This window comes from Adiantum capillus-veneris, chromosome 6, assembly GCF_014529385.1.
Source record: "Adiantum capillus-veneris isolate H3 chromosome 6, ASM1452938v2, whole genome shotgun sequence".
Taxonomy (NCBI): domain Eukaryota; kingdom Viridiplantae; phylum Streptophyta; class Polypodiopsida; order Polypodiales; family Pteridaceae; genus Adiantum; species Adiantum capillus-veneris.
In genome coordinates, this window is record NC_140936.1 from 117,655,788 (window position 1) to 117,681,089 (window position 25,302).

The window sequence follows — 25,302 nt, forward strand, 5'->3', positions numbered from 1 at the left end:
CAAATTGCGTAGCTATTGATGACGTGGCAGATTTCAGAAAAATATGCTGGCTGACGACGTGGCAGGCTGTACGGATTTTCGTAAATTACACTAGTAGCTTTTTGGCATTGCTTTTGGACCAAGAGCTTTTGCGTTTGAAGGCTTTTCATGTAAACTGCTTTTCATAGGCCAAGGGTCTTTAAATATGTGCTAAGGGCTCATTCTTTGGCATGCTTCCTAGAGAAGGTGCAGAGTCTGGAGTAGCTATATGTATCAAAGACTGTAGCTCCTCCATGAATAAGACTGCCACTCCTCCTGAACCTCGTCCTCTGCGCTCTGATCAAGTCTCTTGTCTACAAGTTGTCTCCCATCTGTATCCGCTCACATGGGGCATGGACTGCCCCGGGGCTTGATGCGTCTCAGAGTAGAAAATGATGTCTCTCCCTGTGAAACTATCCTCAAAGGCCCCTACATCAAGGCGCAAAGATCCATTACAATTCCATGTATCCACTCTGAGTGTGGTTCCACAAGTCTCACGCCGTCTTGCGGGGCGCTTCTCCAAAATAACCACTCGTCCATCCCTGTAGAAGGCCACTTTCCCCTTCTCTCGAGCTATCATTATCTCAGGCATAACTTCTTTCATATGAGCAAGTTGTGTGAGTGTGAGGTCATCTCCAAGGAATATGCCCGTTTTCTTTAGTGTAGGACGCTTCTTCAAGAAGTAGTCCTTCTTTGCCTCCATGGATGGGAAGCGCATGATTAGAGCTCTTTCTTTTGAAATTTGAAGTCTCCCCGTTTCCTTGTGTCTTCTTCCCTACCCTCCATGCCTTTGTATGAGTAGCCTCACTACCCATCATGTGGAGAAGTTCTTTGACTTCCCCTTCCACATCATCTCGGTCTTTTAGACCGGTTATTCGTATGTGCAAAGCTCTAGTCTTCCTTTGTTGCTCTTCTTCTAAAGTCATGTTGATGATTGTAGGAGTGGGATAGACGTGGTTTCTTTCCCTTTCCCTTTCTTAGCAACTTCTATCCATTTCTCGGCCTCATCCGCCTTCTTCTGTGTCTTCGTGATTACATCCACCCACAAAGACGTCTTTGCTCCATTCTGTTTCTCTTCCTCTTTGATCATCCTTACCTGTTACTTGATGACCTTGATTTCCTCTATCACCGAGGACTGGAATTCACCTTCCTCTAGTCCATTGCATGCTCTATCGGCAAGCTCTCGCTTGAGGGCTGAGACCTCTTCTTTGAGTGCTTGTGAATCCGCCGTAAGTGCTTGTATCACTACGTGCAGGTCCTCTTTCTCCTTCCATTGCATACTTTCGTTGAGGAACATTTGAAGAAGGTTTGCCTTCTCCTTCCACCATCCTTCCATCTCTGCTTTCCATTCCTTCATCTCCTTTTCCACTTGTGTTATCCGCTTGTTTGTAAGCATGAAGGTCGCCTTTGTACGGGACTTGCAAACTGGTGAAGCGCTCATGACCTCCATAGTAACAACCCCTGTGTGCAGACTAGTAGGGTTGTGCAAACCAGCAAGTCTACTGTCGTGTGCCACGTTATTACTGCCAATTGCCAGAGCAGCGACAATCCCATCTACGAGTCTCCAATCTGGCGATGGTCCCAAAGTATCACAAATACAAAGGAGCAACAAACCTGTGCAACCGATGGAGATGATATCCTAAAGAGATCCATTGCGACCCCTTTTGTGTAATAGAGCCAAAAAGGGGGGGGGGGGGGGGGGGGGGGGACTCAACTCGCCCCGTCCTTGCCAATTTTGCAGCTTTAATGGAGATCTTTGCCAAGAGCGATTTCCTTTTGGCTTGCGCTCAGAATGCAGGCCTTCCTGGGCTTCCCTCTGCAAAATGCAAAATGCAAAATGCAGCACATTCAGCCCCGTCCTGCGCCCTGCGTGATCAGCTCTGCGTCTTGCGCGCTCTGCCCGCGTTCAGCCCTGTCCTGCGCCCTACGTGATCAGCTCTGAGTCCTACGCGTTCTGCCCTGAAAACTGCGCATGAGAGTTGCTGCATACCTACACACTCTCTATCCTGTACAAATCAAGTATACATGTGTGTATGTTCTTTGTCTATCGGAAAAGACAAAATAGTTCATACTGGTACATAATAAATAAAAGAGAGAAGGACGTTTGGTGGGTGATGAGATCTATGGGGATGGGTGGAGCTCTAATACTAGGGACATGTGCATGTCTATATGTTGAGAGTAGTACAACCATGCAAATGCATCAAACTAGCTAGCTCCATCCTGTACTAATGGAGGGGTGTAAAATGTAGTACATGGGAGGGTCGGGAGCAAGGGCTGCCCTAATGAACGCCTTTGGGTTAGCCACTATCTGGGCTCGTCTCTCCTCAGCAGCTCGATGTATAGGAGGATTCTGACTCTGATGCAAAGTTCAGCATGGGGGGGGGGGGGGGGGGGGGGGGGGGGGGAAAGAGAGAGAGAGAGAGAGAGAGAGAGAGAGAGTACGTTGCATAGGAGGATTCTGACTCTGACGTGGAGTTCAGCATGGACCATTTTTCTCTTGAGAGAGACTGTAATTGGCCAGACGGGCCATTTTTCTATAAAGAGAGAGACTGTGATTGGCTAAATGCATTTCCTAAGGATCCTCTTAAACTAGAAACCTCAGCTTATTGACAATTCTGCACCTTGACAGGCTTACTTCTACGCAATCTCCTTATATATCGCAAAATCTCGTCTCTCTACCTAGAAGTGCATTGGACAGTTAATTACCCTCTGTCCAGCAGCAGCTTCTATAAAAATCGAGGTCACGTTGACAAAACTTTTCTTGTCTCTTTGCATTACAAGTTAATCAAAACAAGAACAAGTTCAGACTTACCCAAGCTAGTGTTGCTTCTGCCACTGTGCCAATAGTCCAAAATACAGATATCAAAACCATCCAAAGACCTCGATTGGAAGTTGGAATAAACTCCAAAAACCAGGATGTAATCACAGCACCACCCGCCAAGCCAACACCCACAATTCCACGAAGGAACAGCAAGACATAGTAGTTTGGTGAGAATGCACTCAACAGTCCAGCAGCAAATGTGACAACAGCAGTAAAGAGAAATCCAGACCTACAAAACACTGCACAAACTATAATTAGCTTGCCAAAATTCCTGAAAGTTACTAAAATGAAAAATTCAAGTCACAGAAGTACAACGGTACAAGTAGACACCTTCTGCCTTTCAAGTCAGAAAGGGCCCCCCAGAAGTAGGCACCAAACATCATTCCTATAAAGACCACACTTGTGATCATGCCCTCTTCGCTGGGAGTCAAGTTCCAAGATTTTTGAACAGCTGGTCCAACAAAGGATAGAAGCATCATCTCCATTGCATCTGCTACCCAAGCCATACCAGCATAAACCAGAACCAAGGCCTGAAATTTTCCAAATCCCATGGACTCAACAGCATCCTCTACAGAAAATTTGCCGTCTTTAAAGCCATCCTCCTGCATAAACCCACAAATCCTTTAGTACAAAATAGTCTCGAGTCTGCTACCCAGTGAAGTTAATACCAGAAAATCTGTTCTTTCTACCCAGTCCCTGTAGTGGTTGATTGACGACTTTTCTCCCACAATATTGGAGCAAACCTTATCCAGATTTTTATCATGTCAAATATACCTTCATAAGGTTAAAAAAGTCTGAACTTACGAATTATATGAGAAACTAAAACACTTACAAAAATACAAAAGCAAGGGACACCAAAATATAGAATAAGAATCACTTTCTTTGTTACTAAAAAAATTTGATAAAAGCAAACCATTATTCACTTGGAAATGCTTTTAGCAAAGGCATAGGAAAAATGAGTTAAAAAAGCAAAACAAACCATTTTTCAGTTGAAAATTCTTTTAGCGAAGGCATAGGCAAAATGAGTTAAAAAAGCTTACTTGACTGAAACTCTGAAAGAAATACAACACTTTCAAAGACGAGGATACGACATCACAAAACTTAATCCTAGAATTCAGACTCCACACGACAATTTCTAAAAGAAGAAATTCTTAGATCTTATGTAAGCTAAAGACTAAAATGAAAAACTACAGCATACCTACTTAGAAGAGGTAAAACATAACCAATCCAGTACAAAATTGAAAACTTGACAATATGCAACCTTAAAGTTGCTACTCGTCCAAACAGAAAGAGTAAGAGTGTGACCTTTATCATGCATAGCCTAGACAACAGCTATGACATCCCTACTCACGTCATTAGTGCCCAAGAGTAGGGGTGGTAAGATTAAGTGCACAAATGTAAGGTGCAACGGAATGAATGTTTGAACTTTGCTCAAGATGAGTGCTCCGAACTGTGCTCAAGGTTCCCTTTACTTATGGAAGGGAGAGCCTTCCGTTCTTAATGAGAGAGTGCAATGGACACAAACAAAGTGAATGGACACAGTGAATGGAAGTGCATGAGACTGAGAGATAGAGAAGAGAATACGACACCAGAGACGTAAAACCCTCCTCCGAAGGCCCCACTCTCTATGGCGAGACTGTCTACTTATGATTGCACAAATCTCTACAATGCTTGGACTTGACGACGATGAGGACGACGACGAGACGGGCTGAAATATGAGAATGCTAAGGGCTGAAATTTGCAAATCTTTATCTACTGAATTCCGAATCCGTGTCGGTGACGATGTCGATGGCAACGATGCGACGACGACACGCTAAAAACGCAGATGCTGAGATCTGCGTTTTCCGGGCTGAAACTGCGAACTTCGATGGATCCCACAGTGCGGCGAGGAACTGTTGCGGGAAGGTGCGATCTACGAGGTTCGGGACTTGTTCTGCGAGTGCTAAGGGCTGAAAACTGAAAATGCTGGTGTTTCTTGAAGTTTCGTGTTCCGTCGTGGAGAATCTGCAAAACACTGGGATATGATGCAGATGCAAAAACGCTAGGGCTAAAAATCTGTTGCTGTCGCTGGTTGTTCTGCAAATGCAAAACGCTGGGCTGATCGGCTGTGTCGTGATGACGCCGGGGCTGATCTGCTGTGCACAAAACGCCAAGGCTGATCTAATGCAAAAACGCTAGGTCCTCAAATGGCTGAAAACCTTAGGGCTACTGCGGGTGTTGGTCTTGCTGAGAAGTTGCCTGTTGAGCAAGGTGCTCCTGCTGCCTCTTCTACCAAAAAGTGCTAGCGCTAGGTTTTTATTTATACAAACTTAGCAAAATTGCCCTACCTACAAAAGTCACTTAAAAATAATAAGTGAAAAATGTTTAAAAATAGGGAAAATAGGCCTATGCACTATAAAAATGCTACTGATGGGATCTGACTGGAATCTGATGTCATGCTGTGTGCAACCAGAGGATATGCATCTAATCTAAGTGTCTGGACATGCACGGTCTGCGAACAGACTCACAAAAGTACCAAATCACTTCCTATTCTAGACTGACTTGACTGAAATGAACCCTAGTCATGCTGTAGCTTGTCCACGGACACATAGGGTTAGATGTGTCACGTGACAACAAAACTCCTTAGGATAAATTCCTCCACTTTATCCTCCACCTAGAGAATTTGAATTCAAGTACGAAAAGAAGGAAAGTCAAGAACAGATCATCTACAAAGCTTCTTACATAATACATTGCACAACTTGTGCCGTGAGAGTTAGCAAGGACAACACGCTCCATCAAATCAAACTTACCTCCTTAACTTGACAAACTATGTGGCTAGATCTTGTACAAAATGAAGATCTTTTCCTTGGTGCACAAGATAGGCAGAACCTTCTTGCCACCCTAAAGTATCTTACATGGTGCCTTCCTAATCGGTGCATGTATTGTGTTGTTGTATGAAACTTAATGCTCCCATTAAGACTTATGATTAGAGATATAAAACCTCAGTTTTATAGATTAAGCTGGTAATAACTGATTGCCCATCGGTTCATGAATGAAATGACGACCATGACTTGACTGCTGTACCCAAATTTTGACACAACAAACTGGTCAACCGAGGGTCTCTATCTGACCGAATAAACATAGACATCCCATGAATTTGAAAGATCCATTCAAAAAACAGCTTCATCGTCTTCTTCACTAGTACAAAGTGAGCTTGCTTACTGAACCTATTCACAAAAGTCTAGATACCATCATCCCCACCTTGAGTCCTTGGAAGGTCGAACATAAAAGTCTGTAGCGTTACTCTTGCACGGTCTATCTGGAACGGGTAAAAGCTGCAGTCTTGTCGATTTGTGCCTGTGGGATAGCCCTAAGGGAAACGGCCAAAAGAGACTCGATGAATAAAACTTACAAAACATAAAACACTTGCGAATCTTTTGAAAAGTTTCTTAGCTCTTGTATATACTTGGAGGAAGTTCACTACAAAATCTCCTTCACACTTTTAGATGTATTATTTTTTTGGAAACTCATACAATAATATGTCTACTGTTATCGGCTGAAAGCTCCGAAAACATTCAAGAAACTATTCACTTATGCATGGTTGATCAAGGAGTACAAACAGGACGTCATCCCTTGGCTACCTATTGTCAACGGTATACGTGAGGATGTAATTGCTAAATAAGTTACAATGATCATGATTTGTATCTAAAATCTCGATGGAAATGTGATGAGAATGTTCAATGATTGTCGTCTTTGTGCAAGTGCTAGATGTGTGTAGCTTGGTGCATAGGTACATGGAGTCACTGTCTACTGAGCTAATTTTTTGTTCTTTGTTCGTTTTGCAGGCATAATCGCAGACAATTACTCTTCTTTCAAGAGTGGGGTATGTCACAAGTTGTTGACGTGGGATAGCCGTAAGGGAAAGGGACTAAAGCGACCCAATGGATACAACTTGCAAAACATAAAACACTTGCAAATGTGCTGACGTGGCTCAGGCCCGAAAATCACACTAACTTGACATGTGGCAACCAGCTCACAAAGCACGCTGACATGTGTGCGGAAACCCTAATTTTTGCGCAACATATTTGGAACGCCAACTTTTGGGGAGAACTACTTTTAGAAGTGATAGCTTTTGGAGGCACTACAGTTTGCTTTGAGGCTCCCATGTAAGTGTAAGTGTGCCCAGGAGGCGATGGCTAAATCAATTCAACTCCACCTTCAATGATATCGACTTGTCGTCGGACCAGACGACATGACCGTTATCCTCCTTGGTGGGGAGGCTAGATACCCCCTCATGGGTACGTCGTGATCGGCACTCAAGAAATGGAACTGTAGGGCACTTCCTGTAGCAAAATTCCTCACTGACGTGGCTCAAGCCCGAAAATCACAATGACTTGACATGTGGCAACCAGCCCACAAAGCGCGCTGACATGTGTGCGGAAACCCTAATTTTTTGTGCAACATATTTGGAACGCCAACTTTTGGGGAGAACAACTTTTAGGAGTGAGAGCTTTTGGAGGCACTACAGATTGCTTTTAAGGCCTCCCATGTAAGTGTAAGTGTGCCCAGGAGGCAATGGCTAAATCAATTCAACTCCATCTTCAATGATATCGACCCGCCGTCGAACCAGACGAGATCACCGTTATCCTCCTTGGTGGAGAGGCTGGATACCCTCATGGATTACGCTATGATCGGCACTCAAGAAATGGACTTGTAGGGCACGTCCATGTAGCGAAGTTCCTCGGTGACGTTGTGCCCAAGCACCTGAGTGCTCTGCATAGGCGGATGGACGGATAATGCCGTCCTTCCTAAGCTTGAAACTTATACTCCGATCCTCTCGAGGGAAATGACGTTATTCTTCCAAAGCGACAATAGATGAGCACTTAGAGACATTCAAGTACCTTGCCCCCGCGGTTGGGTAAGCCTCGCCAAAACGGGATTGGGAGGTGGAAGGGAGGCACCACCAATCCCAACAGACACCACTTGTGAGCCGATGCCCTTCCAAGCAGGTATGGCATTTCCTTTGGGAAAATCGTTGGGTTTCAAGGGCAGTTTAGAGTGGGGAGCGATAAGCTACCTTGCAGAGGAAACTCCAAAGGGAAGGCCGAAGCAAGTCCTGCACTACATGGGCCTCTGATATGAGGTACTTAGTCGTTGGCATGCCCATAACTTTCGGCGATGTGGGTCTCTCAAGGGCTCTGCTCTAAGAGAGAGTAGATAAGCATGACAAAGCGTTTGCCCTGGGAGTATGGATGCAATTGAAGTCTTTGTCGTCTCTTTCCCTTTCGTATTTATATTGTATAAATCTTTCTCTGCTTTGTTTTGGGGAGACGACAAAGGGTACCCATCCTCGACTTCTAAAACAAACAAAGAGAGCTTGTGCAGAGAAAAGGACCCTCGGGTGTAAGGTGCAGCGGAATGAATGTTGTATTTTCTCAAGATTAGTGATCTTTATTGCTCAAGGTTCCTTTTAGTTCATAGGGAAAGAGAGAGCTTTCCGTCTTATGGAGAGTGCCATGATCACGAACAATGTGAGTGGATATTGTGCGTGCAAGTGAATGAGACTGAGAGAAGGAGAGAGAAGAGATACGACACCTGAGAGTTTGTAAAACCCTCCTCCGAAGGCCCCACTCTCGTCGGCGAGAGTGGTCTATTCTTTGATTGCACAAAGGTGTACAATGCGTATGCAATGAACTGATGCAATGGGACTATGCCGATGACGACGACAGTGATGACGACGACGACTTGATGGCTGAAATCTGAGATCTTCTAATCGCTGAATTCGGGGACTGTTTCGGTGGCTGAAAATGACTGTTTTGGCTGCGTTTTCTTGGCTGAAAATGGGGGATCATCTGCAACCAACTTGGGGGCTGATCTGCTACAGTGTCTGAGGCTGAAAACTGTGTGCATCTGCTGCGCTATGGCTGAGAATCAAAAACGCTGGGGTCACTTGCTGCTGACCAAAAACGTCAGGCAGTTCTGCATCTGAAATCCAAAAATGTTGGTGTGCTTGATTTGCAGATCTGCTAGCGTTAGTAGGTTGCTGGAATCGCTGGGAAATTCAGCAAAGCTGGCATTAGCAAAACGCCAAGGGCTGAGGCTGGTGGTCGCGGGAAAACACCTGGTTGATGGCTCTGCTGCTAGAGGAAGAAAACGCTAGGGATAACTGGGGGTATGGCGAGGTTGGGAGTCCAAAAACGCCAAGGTTCTGAGGTACTGCTAAGAAGTTGCCTATTGAGCAGGAAGCTCCTACTGCCTTTTCTACCAGAAAGTGCTAACTTGGATTTGCTTATATATTAACTTAGCAAAATTGCCCTACCTACTTTTGTTGGAAAGTCACTTAAAAATAATAAGTGAAAATAACCAATAAATAGGAAAATAGGCTAAATGCACTGGAAAATTCCCCTAGTTGATGCTAATGGATTCTGATGGGAATTCCGATGATCATGCTTTGTGCAACCGGAGGATATGCATCTATGCTAAGTGACTGGGCATGCATGGTCTACGAATAGACTCACAAAAGTGCCAGATCACTGCTAATCTAGACTTGACTTGACTTGACTTGACTGAACCCTGCTGTGGTGTAGCTTGTCCACGGACACATAGGGTTGGGATGTGTCACGTGACATCCCCTCCTTTTCAAAGTGAGGTACTGGTACCGAACTGTATGGCGTCGAGGGAGATCGCCAACAGCATCCGGAATCCTGGAAGGGACTCTTCGCCAGCCCACTCTGCTATGTGGGTCGAGCGTTACTTGAACTTCATAAATGTCTGCAACGCTTGCTTCTTTTGGCCGCGCCGAAAGCGACTCAAAGTCTTCTGTGGCTCCTTCCTTGCTCAACTTCGTCGAGAGATCTGCTTCTTTCGTCTTCAAGAATCTCCATGGCTGAAAATTCCTGAAACCATCTCCAACACAAAACCATGAACATACCCATTCTCTAAAGACTGTGCATGCAATGTAGATGAACAAATAGACGGATTGCTAAACCGTTCACCACATACACGCAAACAATGAGATCGAATCTTTCCTGTTTGATCGAAATCAATCAACTGTGGCAAATCACAATGGAAATGCCCATGCTTGAAGCTCATACAATCATGTGCTCATTCAGAAACTGTGTCATGCCAAGGAAGAGACATGGAATGTGACTTCCTTACATACATACTTTTCAACTTTTCATGAACAATCCGCATACATTCGTGCTCATCCATGAGAGAAACGTGCTCAACATACAATATGTCATGCCTAGGAAAAGGGATCACATAACGATGTTGACTAAAATACAGGAAACGATCACGAATGAAACATTCGAACAATGCGTGCGTATCAATCATGCGAACACATAATACTTCCTGTGATGGTTCTTTGGACCAAGGCTCGAGAGCCAAGATCGGTTCTTCGGGGTCTATCGAGTCTTCTTGTGGGGGATCTGTGGACCTCGACTCGAAAGCCAAGATCGATTCTTGGTGATTGATCGAATCTACAACGAGGAGAGCTTTGCTAGGAACAACTCAACTAACACATCATCAATCACATCATCTTCATGCAAGTCATCATGCTTGTCTTTGTCATCCAAATCATCATGCAAATCAGTATCATTCAAATCATCATGCTTCTCATAATCATGCAAATCCTGTGTGTCATGCTGTGGAGAAAAAGAGACTGAGAGAGTCTCCTTCTCCTAAATCTTGTCAATCTTGTCCTGCATATAGCAATGAGAGATGGAGAATGAGCAATGTCCTCTTCATGAATGACAATAGGAGAATCACTTTTGGCATTGAGAGTTATAGTGTTAATCAGAAAATCCATGAGAGCGTCATTATCACGAAACCATCGAATGTCCAAAATCATATCACATCCTGAGAGAGGAGAAACAACAAATCTTCTAGTGAAGGCAGTCTGTTTAATTGCAAATAACACATCAAGGCATTTCTCAGTGATGAGAGCGTCCATACCAGGACGAAAGCCAGAGACCTCGATAGGAGATCTCGAACTAACTTCGAGGCAGGCTCTCTCAACAAGAGAGGAACTAATCACATCATGCATACTACCTGGGTCAAACAATATGACAAAACGGTGCCCCGACGTACGACCATAGCATTTAATAAGAGAATCATCAATGGGAGGGTCCTGAGAAACTTTGGGCACAATCGTGTTATCATTCATTGCATTGACAGATGTAGTGGGTGCTGTGGGTTCTTTAGATTCATTCGATTCAAGCTTAGGACATGTTCGTTTTATGTGACCCTTTATGTGACAATGAAAACAACGACCTTCCTTAGAATAAGTGCTTTGTTCTTCCGAAGTGATTGATCCTCCTACAATTCCTTGTGCTACCTTTTCATCTGGAGTAAGCTTAGGTTTAGCAATTGTGTTACCCTTACCCTTAGATTCATTGGAAGAATTCTTTGATGAGATACTGTTGGTAGATTGGTTCGAAGAGTTATCATTCTTACCATTCTTACTGTTCTTACCGTTCTGAGGAGTCTGCGAGGTACTTGTGGAAGTCTTGTTCTCCTTAGGCTTTCCCTTGTTATGCTTCATCTCCTGTGCGAGAGCAATCGCTACCGCCTTGTTGAGATCGATTGGATCGAGTACCTCGACATCGTACTTGATATACTCGTCCAGTCCAAAGAGAAAAGCCTCTTTGCGCTCTTTATCCGACATGCATAGTTGGGTACCTAGCTGCAAAACACGATTTGAAAAAGACATAACCGACATACCATTTTGCTTGAGAGCACGCCAATCGTCCTTCAATCGTGCGAGGTACTGAGGTGGCATAAACCGCGCCTTGAGCTTGTCTTGGAAATAAGCCCAACTAAAAGAGAGGGGTGTGAAATCGTCGGCTGCCTCTCGGTGCGCGGCTAGCTGTGCCTCTTGCCATGCGTGGTACCAATTGATGGCATCACCGGCAAGGTACATAGTTGGCGTCAAAACTTTGCTATTTCCTGTCTTCTTAGTTGTCGCAAAATAAGCATTAAATTGACGCAACCAAGAATGAATAACTATAGCATCCATCTTACCGTCATACTTACTGAAAGTCAACTTTCCTGTGACTGGATGGTTGGAATCCGCGTCGTGGCTTGCGCCACTTGACGAACTTCCACAATCTTTGAGTGGTTCGGTCTTCGAGGCTAGGATTTTGGCAATAAATTCTTGATTGCGAAGCTCCCTTTGAGCTTCACGCTCTGCGTCCTTTTCTGCTTTTCGTGCATCTCCTTCATCGCGCTCGCGTTCGAGAGCAAGTCGATTTTCTTCTTGCTTTGCGGCAAGAGCAATGCGCTCACATTCCTAAGCAAGTCGATTTTCTTCTTGTTGTGCGGCCAATCTTGCGTTTCTTTCGTCGCGCTCGCGATCCTTGGCTCTTGTGCACGGTCCTTTGCTGCTTGTTCTTCTGCTTTGCTTGCGAGTTGTGCCAATGCAACTCGATTCGTTTCTTTGACCATCATCTCCATAGGAGTGAGTGCAACTCGTGGCGTAGATGGCGAAGGGGGAGGGTCGAAAAAGTCTCCTGGTGGGGAAAAATCTTCGCCGCCACTCTCATGCTCATCACCTGTATGCGAAGTATCCATTCCGCTTCGGGTGACGACCATGCACTATAATCTTGGGTTCTGAAGTTCGCGAGGAACTTGGGTTCTTGAGGGTCTTGAGGTTCTTGAGGTCCTTGATTCGTGAGAATCTAAGGTTCTTGAGGTTCTTGAGTCTTGAGGGTCTTGGGTTCTTTGGGTTCTTGAGGTTTTCTTTCGCTTGCAAATCGCGTTGGAGAAGGATCTTCTCTTCACCCGAGTTCTACCCTTTTCTGCGGGCGCACCCCTTGGTGGCCTTGCGCTCACACCAAGGTTGCTTTTTCCCACCTCACGTCGATTGGCCGGCCGCTAAGTGCACGGTCCGCTCTCAATGAGTGAAAAGAGACACAAGGGGAAGCTGGACAAGCCCTTCTTTCTTGGGATTCCTGTCACTCTTCAACAAAACACGATTAGGCATCGCCACGCCCAAGTAAACTTGGGTTCGTGCGATCATAACAAGCAAAAAAATTCTTGTGGTTCTTGTGGTTCTTTCCTTGAGTAATGCAGAACACTTCCAAAGCTCTACTACCAATGTAAGGTGCAGCGGAATGAAGTTGTATTTTCTCAAGATTAGTGATCTTTATTGCTCAAGGTTCCTTTTAGTTCATAGGGAAAGAGAGAGCTTTCCGTCTTATGGAGAGTGCTATGATCACGAACAAAGTGAGTGGATATTGTGCGTGCAAGTGAATGAGACTGAGAGAAGGAGAGAGAAGAGATACGACACCTGAGAGTTTGTAAAACCCTCCTCCGAAGGCCCCACTCTCGTCGGCGAGAGTGGTCTATTCTTTGATTGCACAAAGGTGTACAATGCGTATGCAATGAACTGATGCAATGGGACTATGCCGATGACGACGACGGTGATGATGACGACGACTTGATGGCTGAAATCTGAGATCTTCTAATCACTGAATTCAAAGACTGTTTTGGTGGCTGAAAATGACTGTTTTGGCTGCGTTTTCTTGGCTGAAAATGGGGGATCATCTGCAACCAACTTGGGGGCTCATCTGCTACGGTGTCTGAGGCTGAAAACTGTGCATCTGCTGCGGTATGTCTGAGAATCAAAAACGCTGGGGTCACTTGCTGCTGACCAAAAAAGCCAGGCAGTTCTGCATCTGAAATCCAAAAACACTGGTGTGCTTGATTTGCAGATCTGCTAGCGTTAGTAGGTTGCTGGAATCGCTGGGAAATTCAGCAAGGCTGGCATTAGCAAAACGCTAAGGGCTGAGGCTGGTGGTCGCGGGAAAACACCTGGTTGATGGCTCTGCTGCTAGAGGAAGAAAACGCTAGGGATAACTGGGGGTATGGCGAGGTTGGGAGTCCAAAAACGCCAAGGTTCTGAGGTACTGCTGAGAAGTTGCCTGTTGAGCGGGAAGCTCCTGCTGCCTCTTCTGCCAGAAAGTGCTAACTTGGGTTTGCTTATATATTAACTTAGCAAAATTGCCCTACCTACTTTTGTTGGAAAGTCACTTAAAAATAATAAGTGAAAATAACCAATAAATAGGAAAATAGGCTAAATGCACTGGAAAATTCCCCTAACGGATGCTAATGGATTCTGATGGGAATTCCGATGATCATGCTGTGTGCAACCGGAGGATATGCATCTATGCTAAGTGACTGGGCATGCACGGTCTACGAATAGACTCACAAAAGTGCCAGATCACTGCCAATCTAGACTCGACTTGACTTGACTGAACCCTGCTGTGGTGTAGCTTGTCCACGAACACATAGGGTTGCGATGTGTCACGTGACATTGGGAGTTGTACTTGGTGAACGAGCAATAAAGAGAGAGATACTGAAAGAGGCACCAGTCTTTGGGGCCAGTGCATATGGAAGCGGAACTCTGCTGCTTCGTGTGGACTCTCTCTCTCTCTCGATAGTTGTTCACATTGTTTACATCTCCTCCTTTGTGCAAAGGTTTGATCCAATTTGCACTCCAATCATGAGGCATGCCATACTGAAGTGCAAGGTTAAACATATCGCATATCCAATATCGCACTATAATGGTTGGTTCTTTGATGGCAAAGTTATTTGAATGTATCATGGAGATGAAGATAAGTGAATGGGCTGAAAAGAATGGCAAACATGCGCTTGGCCAAGCAGGTTTTCGAAAGCATCATAGCACTATTGATCACCTTGTCACTCTTCGAGTTCTTATGGAAGCGTCTCGATTGAAAGGAAAAAAGTCGTATTGTTGCTTTGTGGATTTCAAGAAAGCTTTTGACATGGTACCGCGAGGAAATCTTTGGAGACGTATGCAAAGCCTTCAAGTGCCGAGAGAATTTATGCATGCAGTCTTTCGCATCTACCAAAAAGTGATATGTCGATTACGTATGGGAGATGGAATTTCAGAATTTTTTGCAAGCACTATTGGTGTCAAACAAGGATGCCCACTTTCCCCAACCCTCTTTGGGCTACTCATTGATGAATTGGAATACATGGTTCTTGATTTTATGCAGCAAGAAGGCATAGAAGAGGTTAAGATTGGAAATGCGGTGATCATGCTTTTGCTTTATGCCGATGATGTAGTGCTCTTGGCACATACCTTAGAAGATGCACAAAAGCTTATGAGTGTCTTGGAACGCTTTTGCCTACATAGCGGGCTGATCGTGAATGGATCCAAAACCAAGGTTATGCTTGTAAAGACCCTCAATGACGAAAATCCATGCATTGTATCCAACAATGAGAAACTTGAAGTGGTAGATCACTTCAAGTACCTTGGCCTTGAGGTTCCATCCAATCATAAATGGAAGGATTGTGCAATGCGTCGCTTGGAAGCCGGAAAGAGGGCTTATTATGCATTTGAGAACATGTGCAATGCAGGAGAGATCAAGTGTTGGGCTCTCAAAAAGTACCTCTTTGACACATTGGTGACACCGGTGCTTCTTTATGGAGTGGAGGTGTGGGGTGGAAGCATCGGGAAGTCTACTTGGAAAGAGTTTGAGAATGTCCAAAAGCGTTTTCTCACCAACTTTCTCCAAGTCAAGACACAAACACCCTACATGCTCTTACTTCTTGAGTCCGGATCGCTTCCCATTGAGGTCTTGGGCATGGAAAGGGTTGTGGAGTACATGCGTAAGACACAACGTAGCCCTTTGCATCGACTTCTTAGAATCGCATATGAAGCAAGTCAAAAGGTTCAAAAGACATGCAAGAGCAAAATACTAAGTTCGGGGTGGATGCTTGATATCAAGAAATGGTTTGGAAGATGGGATGCATGTCACTTGGTCAAGGATGCGTCGATCGACTCCCAAGTTAATGAGGCCTTCTTACAACGCCAATGTATCATGGCTTGGGAGAAATCCGGAGGTTCTCGCTTCAGCCATTACACCACACACGTTGCCCCAAACTACAAATCTCTCTTCTTCTCGGAACGAGGTAACCGAACCCATTCCTACATCCTTGAGCCCATCCCGTTGAGTACGATCCGCACCACTGCCTCCATTCGTCTTAGCTCCCATTCTCTACGCTGCGAGACAGGACGTTGGGGCACTGGCGAGGAGTGTCATCGACTTTGCACCTTATGCCCTCGTCAAGTGCGAGAGAGTGAGTACCACACACTACTTGAGTGCTCAGTTTTTGACCACATTAGGTCCTCTTTTCCCCATATATTCAGCCATGAGCTCTCCCTACATACCTTCCTCTCCCAACCACGATGTGGACTCTCTATTGCGACGCTCATTTCAGCCATTTTTGAGCATCGAGAGTCACTTATGAACTCCACTCACACCACGTGACATGTTCATTTGGTCCCATAGGTCATATTTGACCTCCCAGGACGATAATAGAACTATCTATCTCTCTCTCTCTCTCTCTCTCTCTCTCTCTCTCTCTCTCTCTCTCTCTCTCTCTCTCTCTCAGTTCAGTTATTGCAGTTTCTAGGCGCCCCATGAATCATGGTGATCCTGGTCGCAAATATGCAGGAAGGCCTCGAAATTGTCCTCTGAGTGTATGGATCAGCTCCGGCCCGATATGACGTACAGTCTCTGCCGTAGGGACTGATCGAGCATGTAGATGGGAAATCATTGAGCTCTCTAGATGAACCAAAGTGTCAGATTGCATATGAGCTCCCAACAACTCTCTCTATCTCTGCTCCAGTCCTGAGGTACACTCTTTATTTTGGGGAGACGACAAAGGGTACCCATCCTAGACTCCTAAAACAAAAAAAGTGTGCCTAGGCCCTAGTCTTTGAACAAAGAAGCTACAAGAGCTTGTGCAGAGAAAAGGACCCTCGGGAGTTGTACTTGGTGAACGAGCAATAAAGAGAGAGATACTGAAAGAGGCACCAATCTTTGGGGCCAGTGCATATGGAAGCGGAACTCTGCTACTTCGTGTGGACCTCTCTCTCTCTCTCTCTCTCTCTCTCTCTCTCTCTCTCTCTCTCTCTCTCTCTCTCTCTCTCCCTCCAAGTTCAGTTATTGCAGTTTCTAGGCGCCCCATGAATCATGGTGATCCTGGTCGCAAAGATGCCGGAAGGCCTCGAAACTGCCCTCTGAGTGTATGGATCAGCTCCAGCCCGATATCACATACAATCTCTGCCGTAGGGATTGATCGAGCATGTAGATGGGGAATCATTGAGCTCTCTAGATGAACCAAAGTATCAAATTGCATATGAGCTCCCAACAACTCTCTCTATCTCTGCTCCAATCTTGAGGTACACGCTTTATTTTGAGGAGACGACAAAGGGTACCCATCCTCGACTCCTAAAACAAAAAAAGTGTGCCTAGGCCCTAGTCTTTGAACAAAGAAGCTACAAGAGCTTGTGCAGAGAAAAGGACCCTCGGGAGTTGTACTTGGTGAACGAGCAATAAAGAGAGAGAGATTGAAAGGGGCACCAGTCTTTGGGGCCAGTGCATATGGAAGCGGAACTCTGTTGCTTCGTGTCGACTCTCCTCTCTCTCTCTCTCTCTCTCTCTCTCTCTCTCTCTCTCTCTCTCTCTCTCTCTCTCTCTCTCTCTCTCTCTCTCTCTCTCTCTCTCTCTCTCTCTCTCTCTCTCTCTCTCTCTCTCTCTCTCTCTCTCCAAGTTCAGTTATTGCAGTTTCTAGGTGCCCCATGAATCATGGTGATCCTGGTCGCAAAGATGCCGGAAGGCCTCGAAACTGTCCTCTGAGTGTATGGATCAGCTCCAGCCCGATATCACGTACAGTCTCTGCCGTAGGGACTGATCGAGCATGTAGATGGGGAATCATTGAGCTCTCTAGATGAACCAAAGTGTCAGATTGCATATGAGCTCCCAACAACTCTCTCTATCTCTACTCCAGTCCTAAGGTACACGCTTTATTTTGGGGAGACGACAAAGGGTACCCATCCTCGACTCCTAAAACAAAAAAAGTGTGCCTTGGTGAACGAGCAATAAAGAGGGAGATACTGAAAGGGGCTCCAGTCTTTGGGGCCAGTGCATATGGAAGCGGAACTCTGCTGCTTCGTGTCAACTCTCCTCCTCTCTCTCTCTCTCTCTCTCTCTCTCTCTCTCTCTCTCTCTCTCTCTCTCTCTCTCTCTATTCAAGTTCAGTTATTGCAGTTTCTAGGCGTCCCATAAATCATGGTGAGCCTAGTCACAAAGATGCAGGAAGGCCTCGAAATTGTCCTCTGAGTGCGTGGATCAACTCCAGCCCAATATCACATACAGTCTCCGTCGGTGGGACTGATCGAGCCTATAGATGGGGAATCATTGAGCTCTCTAGATGAACCAAAGTGTCAGATTGCACATGAGCTCCCAACAACTCTCTCTATCTTTGCTCCACTCTTGAGGTACAAGTTCTGTGGCGGGTCCGGCCCTCTTGTATCACAATCATCCTGCTAGCTGAAGCCATCTCAAGGCGAAGTGTTGGGCCCGTGAGGAAGTTGCAACACCCCAAGTGTATTGGCTAGCTATTGAAAGTGTAGGCATTAGCCGAAGAATCTGAAGCCAAACCTTGTGTGCCATGGGGCAGTCCCATAGACAATGACACCGTATCTCAAGTGGGTGGTCACAAATGGAACATACGGCCAAGTGGCAAGTGTGCATCAACTAACTCCCAATTGTAGTAGCTCGATGGGCAATTATCCATTGTAACATGGTGACTCTCCTCGGTTGTCTGTTGTCCCACAGATGCCCCCAAAAATCTGCCAAGAACTCAGTCATGAGACCCTCCTTTCAATGATCCGCCATAGCAATACAAGCCTCTCTTGGCACTGTCAGTATGTGACTTCCAAGCCATGTTGTGTACTGAAAAAAGTTGCGTTATTGGATGGAGTAAAAGGATCCCGCTAGAACTACTCCCCTTGGTCCTGCTACACGCACGCTAGAGGGCGGCTCTCTCAAGCCCATAGCCACCAATGTCACAAAGTGATGATGTGGCATTCATGAAATAGACCCATAACTTCCTTATATGATCATCAATGAAGCTCACATAGTACTTGATCCACCCATAGACGCAGTCTTTGTTGGACCCAATACATGGGTATGTACTAAATTCAATGCATTTTTGCTTACATGCTTGTCATGAGGAAATGATGCTTCTCGAATTGACTAGTCTCACAAATTTTTTGCATTTTAGTAACTTTAAAGGTTAGAAAACCATCTTTTTAGTTTGCATCGTCTTCAGCCTTTGCAAGTTTACATGACCAATATGCTTGTGCCAATCTCAATATCTGCAACAACTCTTGCACCTTGTGCAAACATGGCAACATTCACCTCGAGCACATTTACATTTAAACCAAACATTCTGCCCACTTTCTTTCCTTGTGCAACTAACTTTCCATCCTTGCTATACTCTTCGACAAAGAGACCATCAGAGTTAAACTTGACTTGAAGAAAGGGAATTGAATCTAGAAAGTGTGGCCGAGGGGCCTAAAACAGAGGGAGGGGGTTAGAAATTTTAGTTCTAACCTCTACCAACTTATGGAGCACCGTGCGAGGGGTCTAAAACCTAAACTATCAGAAGCTTGATCTTCGGAGCTGATTTTTGTAAAACGCGTTGACCGTTGACGTGGCATGACTGTAGAAGTCTGAAGAATGGCATAAGAAAGCAACAAACAAAGTGACGCCCCTTTCAGTACTTTCCATCTTAAATCATCCACAGAGTAACCATGCACTAATCTGACAAAGCTGACCCCCAAGGCCCATATTTAAAGGCACAACGGCCTAAAAGCAATTGATACAAAAGCAACTGCTCCAAAAGCAGAAGTTAAAAACTAAGGCCCAAAAGCAACTCTGTCGAAAGGACCTGCCATGTCAGAACTATACAAGAGCAACCCGTTTTCTGTTAAATTCCGAGTCTCGCTGGTTGTCCACATCAGCACCTCTCTCTCTCTCTCTCTCTCTCTCTCTCTCTCTCTCTCTCTCTCTCTCTCTCTCTCTCTCTCCTCGCCCTTCCCTACGCTCCCGCTCCATCTCTCTCCATCGTGCCGCCCCCCCCCCCCCCCCCCCCCCCCCCCCCCCCCGTGCTTTGTCCATCGCCCCCCCTGCCCTCCTCTCTCTCTCGCGCAGTCCGCCCCGCCCCCCCCCCCCCTTCCTTTTGTCTATCCCCCCTCCTAACTATCGCCCCCCCCCCCCCCCCCCCCTTTGTCTATCGCGGGTTAATTTTCAGCCCATAAGTTTTTTATTTATCATTTATAGTCTATCGCCCACCCACCCTATCTCCCCCCCCCCCTTTTTTAAATTTTTCAAAACTTTCGCCCCCCCCCCCCCCCCCCCCTTCACCAGCCAGTGGCAATTCCATTTTTGTTTATTTTCTCTTTCTTTGGAAAATTTCGTTTGTTTTACCTTTTGGAAACACCCCTCTAGAAATCTAACTGCCTTGCATTGCATAGCCAGTGTGGAACTGTTCAGAGAGAGTCCAGGCCTGAGGGCTAAAGAGCACTAAGGTTGGACAAGGACTATGGTTAGCCAAAGTGGGGTCATTGGCCAGCCAAAGCGGAATCCTTTGCTACATAGGCTACATTTCAGTTCTGGGTGTGGCTGCAGTGTACAAAGAGGGTCAGATGACATAGAAGAATGTAATGGCAGAAACTCCTAAATTTTAGGGACTGCTATTTTTGGACGGCAAAATGTCTTCACGTCATTACGTGCAGTTTGACATGGAGATCATTTTGTTACTCTGTGGCCAAGTCAACAGAGGCTGCAGGTGAGATATTTTTAGACCCAAGGGTCTAAAGCGGGAAAATGCACAAATGAGTGACACTTGGCACTCTGAGGCCAGTTTACTACTTAAAGAGAAGGCAAAAACGTGATTTTCAGCTATGAGCTCGTTTTTTAGTGCTGTCACAGGTGAGAGAGCTTCAACGGAGTGCTGGCTTACCCTCTATGTACAATGAGGTGCAGGATGACATGACTTGCACACCTCTCACTGCTCTCTCTCTCCCCTATTCTTTATGGTTATGCCCCTCTAGTGGGCTTTTCATTTGACCAATGTACAGTTATGTGGGTTCATGCATGATTGCCGAGGCAAGAGCCTCTTGCACAGGTATTGGATTAGCTAGCGGCTAATCCCCCGCAGGTACAGGTGAATTCGGAGAGGTTTCACGTGCGAAATCCCGACCATTCAAAGGGCAAGTAGCCTTACGGGTGCGGGAGCTCGAGGACTTGCTACGGATGCGACCGGCACGCGAAACAGAGCCCGAAACAGTGAATTACAGCCTGCTGTGTATGTTTGCAGGTTTAGGGTTTTGGCCCTAAACAGACCCTAATATCCCCAAGAGGTTCGGGGATGCGAGGGGATTGCTGTACAGGTGATCTGGCGCATTTTCGAGGCAGAAAACAGAGAATTCAGCGTGCTGCAGATTCTCGCCAGGTTTTGCAAAGTGTCCATATGCGTCGGGAAAGTCATCCAATGCGTGGGAATACTGACTGTGAAGGGTCCTAGTACAGTTATGCTGCCGAAATCAGGCCAGAACAGTTGAAATTCAGCCAAGATTGTGCGGGGCAGCTTGTAGGGCACCACAACTTTTATTCCCTCTGTTAAAGAATAAAGAAATACCGAAAGGGGCGCCTAATTTAGGGGCCAGTCTGGTGTCGGTCTTCGCATACAGATGCATTCTAGCATCTGTATCCCATTCCCCTCTCTTGTGTCATTATAGCACAGGTAGAATAGACGACTAATAATGGGTGAAAGCTAAATCAAGATTTGAAGTAAAGTCTACCGCCCTTTTTGAAGTTAACAGACCGGTTACACACCCCCCCTCCCCCCGCCCCCGCCCCCACCTGCTTCTCTCTCTCTCTCTCTCTCTCTCTCTCTCTCTCTCTCTCTCTCTCTCTCTCTCTCTCTCTCTCTCTCTCTCTCTCTCTCTCTCTCATTCTTCTCAGTAGGCGCGCATTATTCTCCACGGCTGCGTGCGGCATTGGGCGATCTAATAGAAGCTTCATACGTAGATGATCAGGCTTCTAACCGCCTTCTGACTGGCAGCTTAACACAGCTCCAGGGCTGCAGAAACGCAGAGGGAGCAGAAGCTGGCGCTCACAAGATCAATCTCCTTTGTACACAGTCTGTGGGATACTACCAGAGACAGATATGCCAGGGTGGCTCTAGAGTCCTCCAGACAATTAGCTCTTGACGGGAATACATCATGCTGGTATGCTCATATGACATCATGGTTTCAGACACATGGTTTCACCATGGTCAGGTTGCCTCCTTTTCAATACTCTCTTCAGGCACCCTTGAGGTCTCTGACACGGGTAGAGATTAATAGACTCGTCCGTCAGGATTTGATCCAGCTGGACACGAGGAGGACATGGATAGAGCCGTTACAAGAGTTGGGCACAAAGATGGCTTTCTATAGAGAGCATCTTCTCCACCTCACGGGGGATGGGTTTGTAATTCGACCTAGCTATATGGACACGCATCTTTCGCATGGATTGCGTTGTGCCATTGGCCAAATACGCACGTCCTCACATCAGCTCGAGATTGAGACTGGCAGATTCAGAGGGACACCAGCACATAACAAAATATGCCGCTTATGCCATCTAGAGCCAGAGACAGAAGTACATTACATATGTCATTGCACAGTGTACTATGAGATACGAGGTCGTTTTCACTGTCTATTCAGAGAAGGTTTTGGGCCTCTATCTAGGGTCATGAATTATGAGGATCAAAGATGTCTTGGGCTTTATCTACTTGAGTTACACAAGCATAGAGAAACCTTACTGAGGAGAGGTGAAGAGAGACATCCCCAGAGACAGATCACAGATTTCTTTACACTAGATACTCTACACCCAGAAGAACAGACAGAGGAGCAACCAGTGACGGTGGAGAGGTCTACCCGCACTACTGGCATTCTCATAGACCGAGCATTGGAGCTAGGGAGATCTAGACGACCCCGAGGGAGGAGAGGAGCTACACAATTTCGAAGGAGGCTATGGCAAAGGATTCAAGCCATACTCTTTCGTCGTCCAGAGTGCAGATGAAGATGGATCTCTACTCCCCTCCCATATTGTCTTCACATTGTACTGCTTAGTTTAGGATCCCGCAGTATTTATATTTTGTTATCCTAGTTTAATTTATTTTGTTAATCTGACTTTGTATCAGATACACCGCATTGTAACTTTCTGGTCTCATAGGTCACTTTGGCCTTTTGAAGACGTTAATATAACATTTCATTTCATTTCTCTCTCTCTCTCTCTCTCTCTCTCTCTCTCTCTCTCTCTCTCTCTCTCTCTCTCTCTCTCTCTCTCTCTCTCTAAGGATTACATATATGATACATGTCTGATATATATACAGTGATTGTCAAATTACATAGTCTATGTTAATCAAGAACCGACGAATAATTAAATTAAAACATTTAAAAATAGTAAATGATTAGCGTTATGCATACATTGCTTACAACATGTTTCACAAAAATCAGTTGACAGGATCTGCATATTACTTGAAATAAATCAATAACGCAAACGTAAGAAACCACAATGTATGTTATTCATGCCAATTGAAAGGAGTTAAAAATTTGGCAGGGAAGTGAATGAAATACCTTAAGTGAGACAGACATGTGGCCTGCGCTGGCAGTGCCAGTTTTGGAAATAGCATTGTGGGCATGAGGAATAAGTGTTTCATGGGGTTGGTCAACATCGTCATCCTGCACTGCTGATAGCATAATGGGAGATCGTCTTCTGGTGGTGCGATTGGAGAGGGCCCCTAGATTTGGTGCAAAAAAAGCTGAGTCTGCAAAAGAGTGAGCTAAATTTAGACCAAAGCAAGCGGAGCGCGATGGGCGCGGGGCAAGGCAGAGCTGATGTGGGCGGAAGGGGAAGAATCTGCAAATACTAAGTGCGACCCGATGCTCTCCCTTAGCGTAGCTTCTGTGCAGCTTCAGAAGTGGAGGACAGCTGCTTTTGAATTGGGCAAGAGTTCCAAGCGAAAATGCCCACCATTGCGTCTCCCTCTGCTGCAAAGCCGGCGTTACCATATTATTACGTTAATTGATTTTTATTCATCCACGACACGAAGGTGTGCCGGTATCTTCCTATAAGGTTAAAATGCCCTTTGGATGGGCCCTTTCAAGGTGTGTTGGTCACCTTCATAGTCTACCACACTTCCACTATTGCTCATTGGACAAATGTCAGATCGTTGTGTGCTACACAATTGCACAGATTTGATTGGCTAAGGCATAAAGACATTCATACCCTTCCTTGTTACCTCAAGGCTCATGCACATAGTTGTTTGTCATGATTGTGTGAGAAGGCTACCAACTTTTTAGTTGATGGGCCTAAGATGCTATTCGTAAAGAGGACAAAGAGTTAAGCCACTCGGCTCAATCCCAACCCCCCATTAGAACTTTAATGCAACGATCCAACCTTGAAAAGCCACCTCAATAAAAATAGTGTGTTTCAATCTTCAAAAGCACCAACGTGCGTAGTCTATTTTTAAAAAAAAATACATCATGTCCAACTCGTTGTTGTTATCAGCTGCTCAATTCCTCATTCATCAACGTGTTCTATGAACCCACCTGTTGCTCAAGTAAGTCTCTGTGCACTCTTGCCTCTATGCCATAGTCATAGAGAGAGAGAGAGGGTTGTCTGATGAAGACAAATATAGGAGGATGCAAAAACGAATTGTGTGTGTGTGTGTGTGTGTGTGTGTGTGTGTGTGTGTTTTTGAGAGAGAGAGAGAGAGAGAGATGCAAGAAGCATTTCTATTTGAAAAGAAGAGCACACTAACCAATTTTCAATTAATTGCTCGAATGGCCACTTTGCCTCATGGATATGGTGTTATAGGGGTCTTTCCTACCATTGATTTCTTGCAAAACACACTATTATGGAGCATTATGAGTATAAAGAGTAATATTTTGTTATAAGGGTCTTTCCTACCGTTGATTTATTGCAAAACACACTATTATGGAGCAATATGAGCATAAAGAGTAATATTCTCTCTCTCTCTCTCTCTCTCTCTCTCTCTCTCTCTCTCTCTCTCTCTCTCTCTCACACACACACACACACACACACACACACATAGCACGTTGGAGAGGGGGAAGGCGGAACACACCCAGAACACAACATAATGCCTCACTATAGCACAAGGTATACACAGCATCCCAATCCACTAGAGTTCACCTCGAAATTCGACACTATCCAACCACCGCTTGCACACGACCATACGCACACACAGTTTGCCATGCATCAAACCAGCCCAATCATCCCGCTTTGCTCGACTCGCAACCTTCCACACACACACAACCTCTCTCTATCTCTCTTTGCACAACAGACCTCGAGGTGGGCCACACGCTGACACACGCCCACAAGCAAAGAAGAGAAGGGGGAAGGGGGGATCGATGCCAAGAGACAGCAATGATGGCCTTCCTTCATTCCAACACAATCATTTACAACGTATCCCAAGATGGCACAATCCTCGACAACATATCCTGGCTCCACCGGTCGCCTCAGCAAACAAACCCTTTAATCGGTCAAAAAGCCCTTTCAAAATTGTGTGCATCTCCTTTTATAGGAGTGGCT

General features: G+C 45.6%; 1 protein-coding gene across 1 annotated transcript in view; it reads right to left on the minus strand.

Moving 5' to 3' along the window:
• The window catches only part of NIAP (Major facilitator superfamily protein), a 47,082-nt gene extending 23,270 nt beyond the window's left edge, over nt 1–23,812 (minus strand). Inside the window, exons 1-3 of the mRNA XM_086514712.1 lie at nt 23,325–23,812; nt 3,170–3,441; nt 2,831–3,068 (exon numbers count right to left, since the gene is read on the minus strand). Of these exons, the coding sequence (XP_086370838.1) occupies nt 2,831–3,068; nt 3,170–3,441; nt 23,325–23,759 (945 nt within the window). The 5' untranslated portion in view covers nt 23,760–23,812. The remainder of the gene's footprint in view (nt 1–2,830; nt 3,069–3,169; nt 3,442–23,324) is intronic.
• Between the last annotated feature and the right edge of the window lie 1,490 nt (nt 23,813–25,302).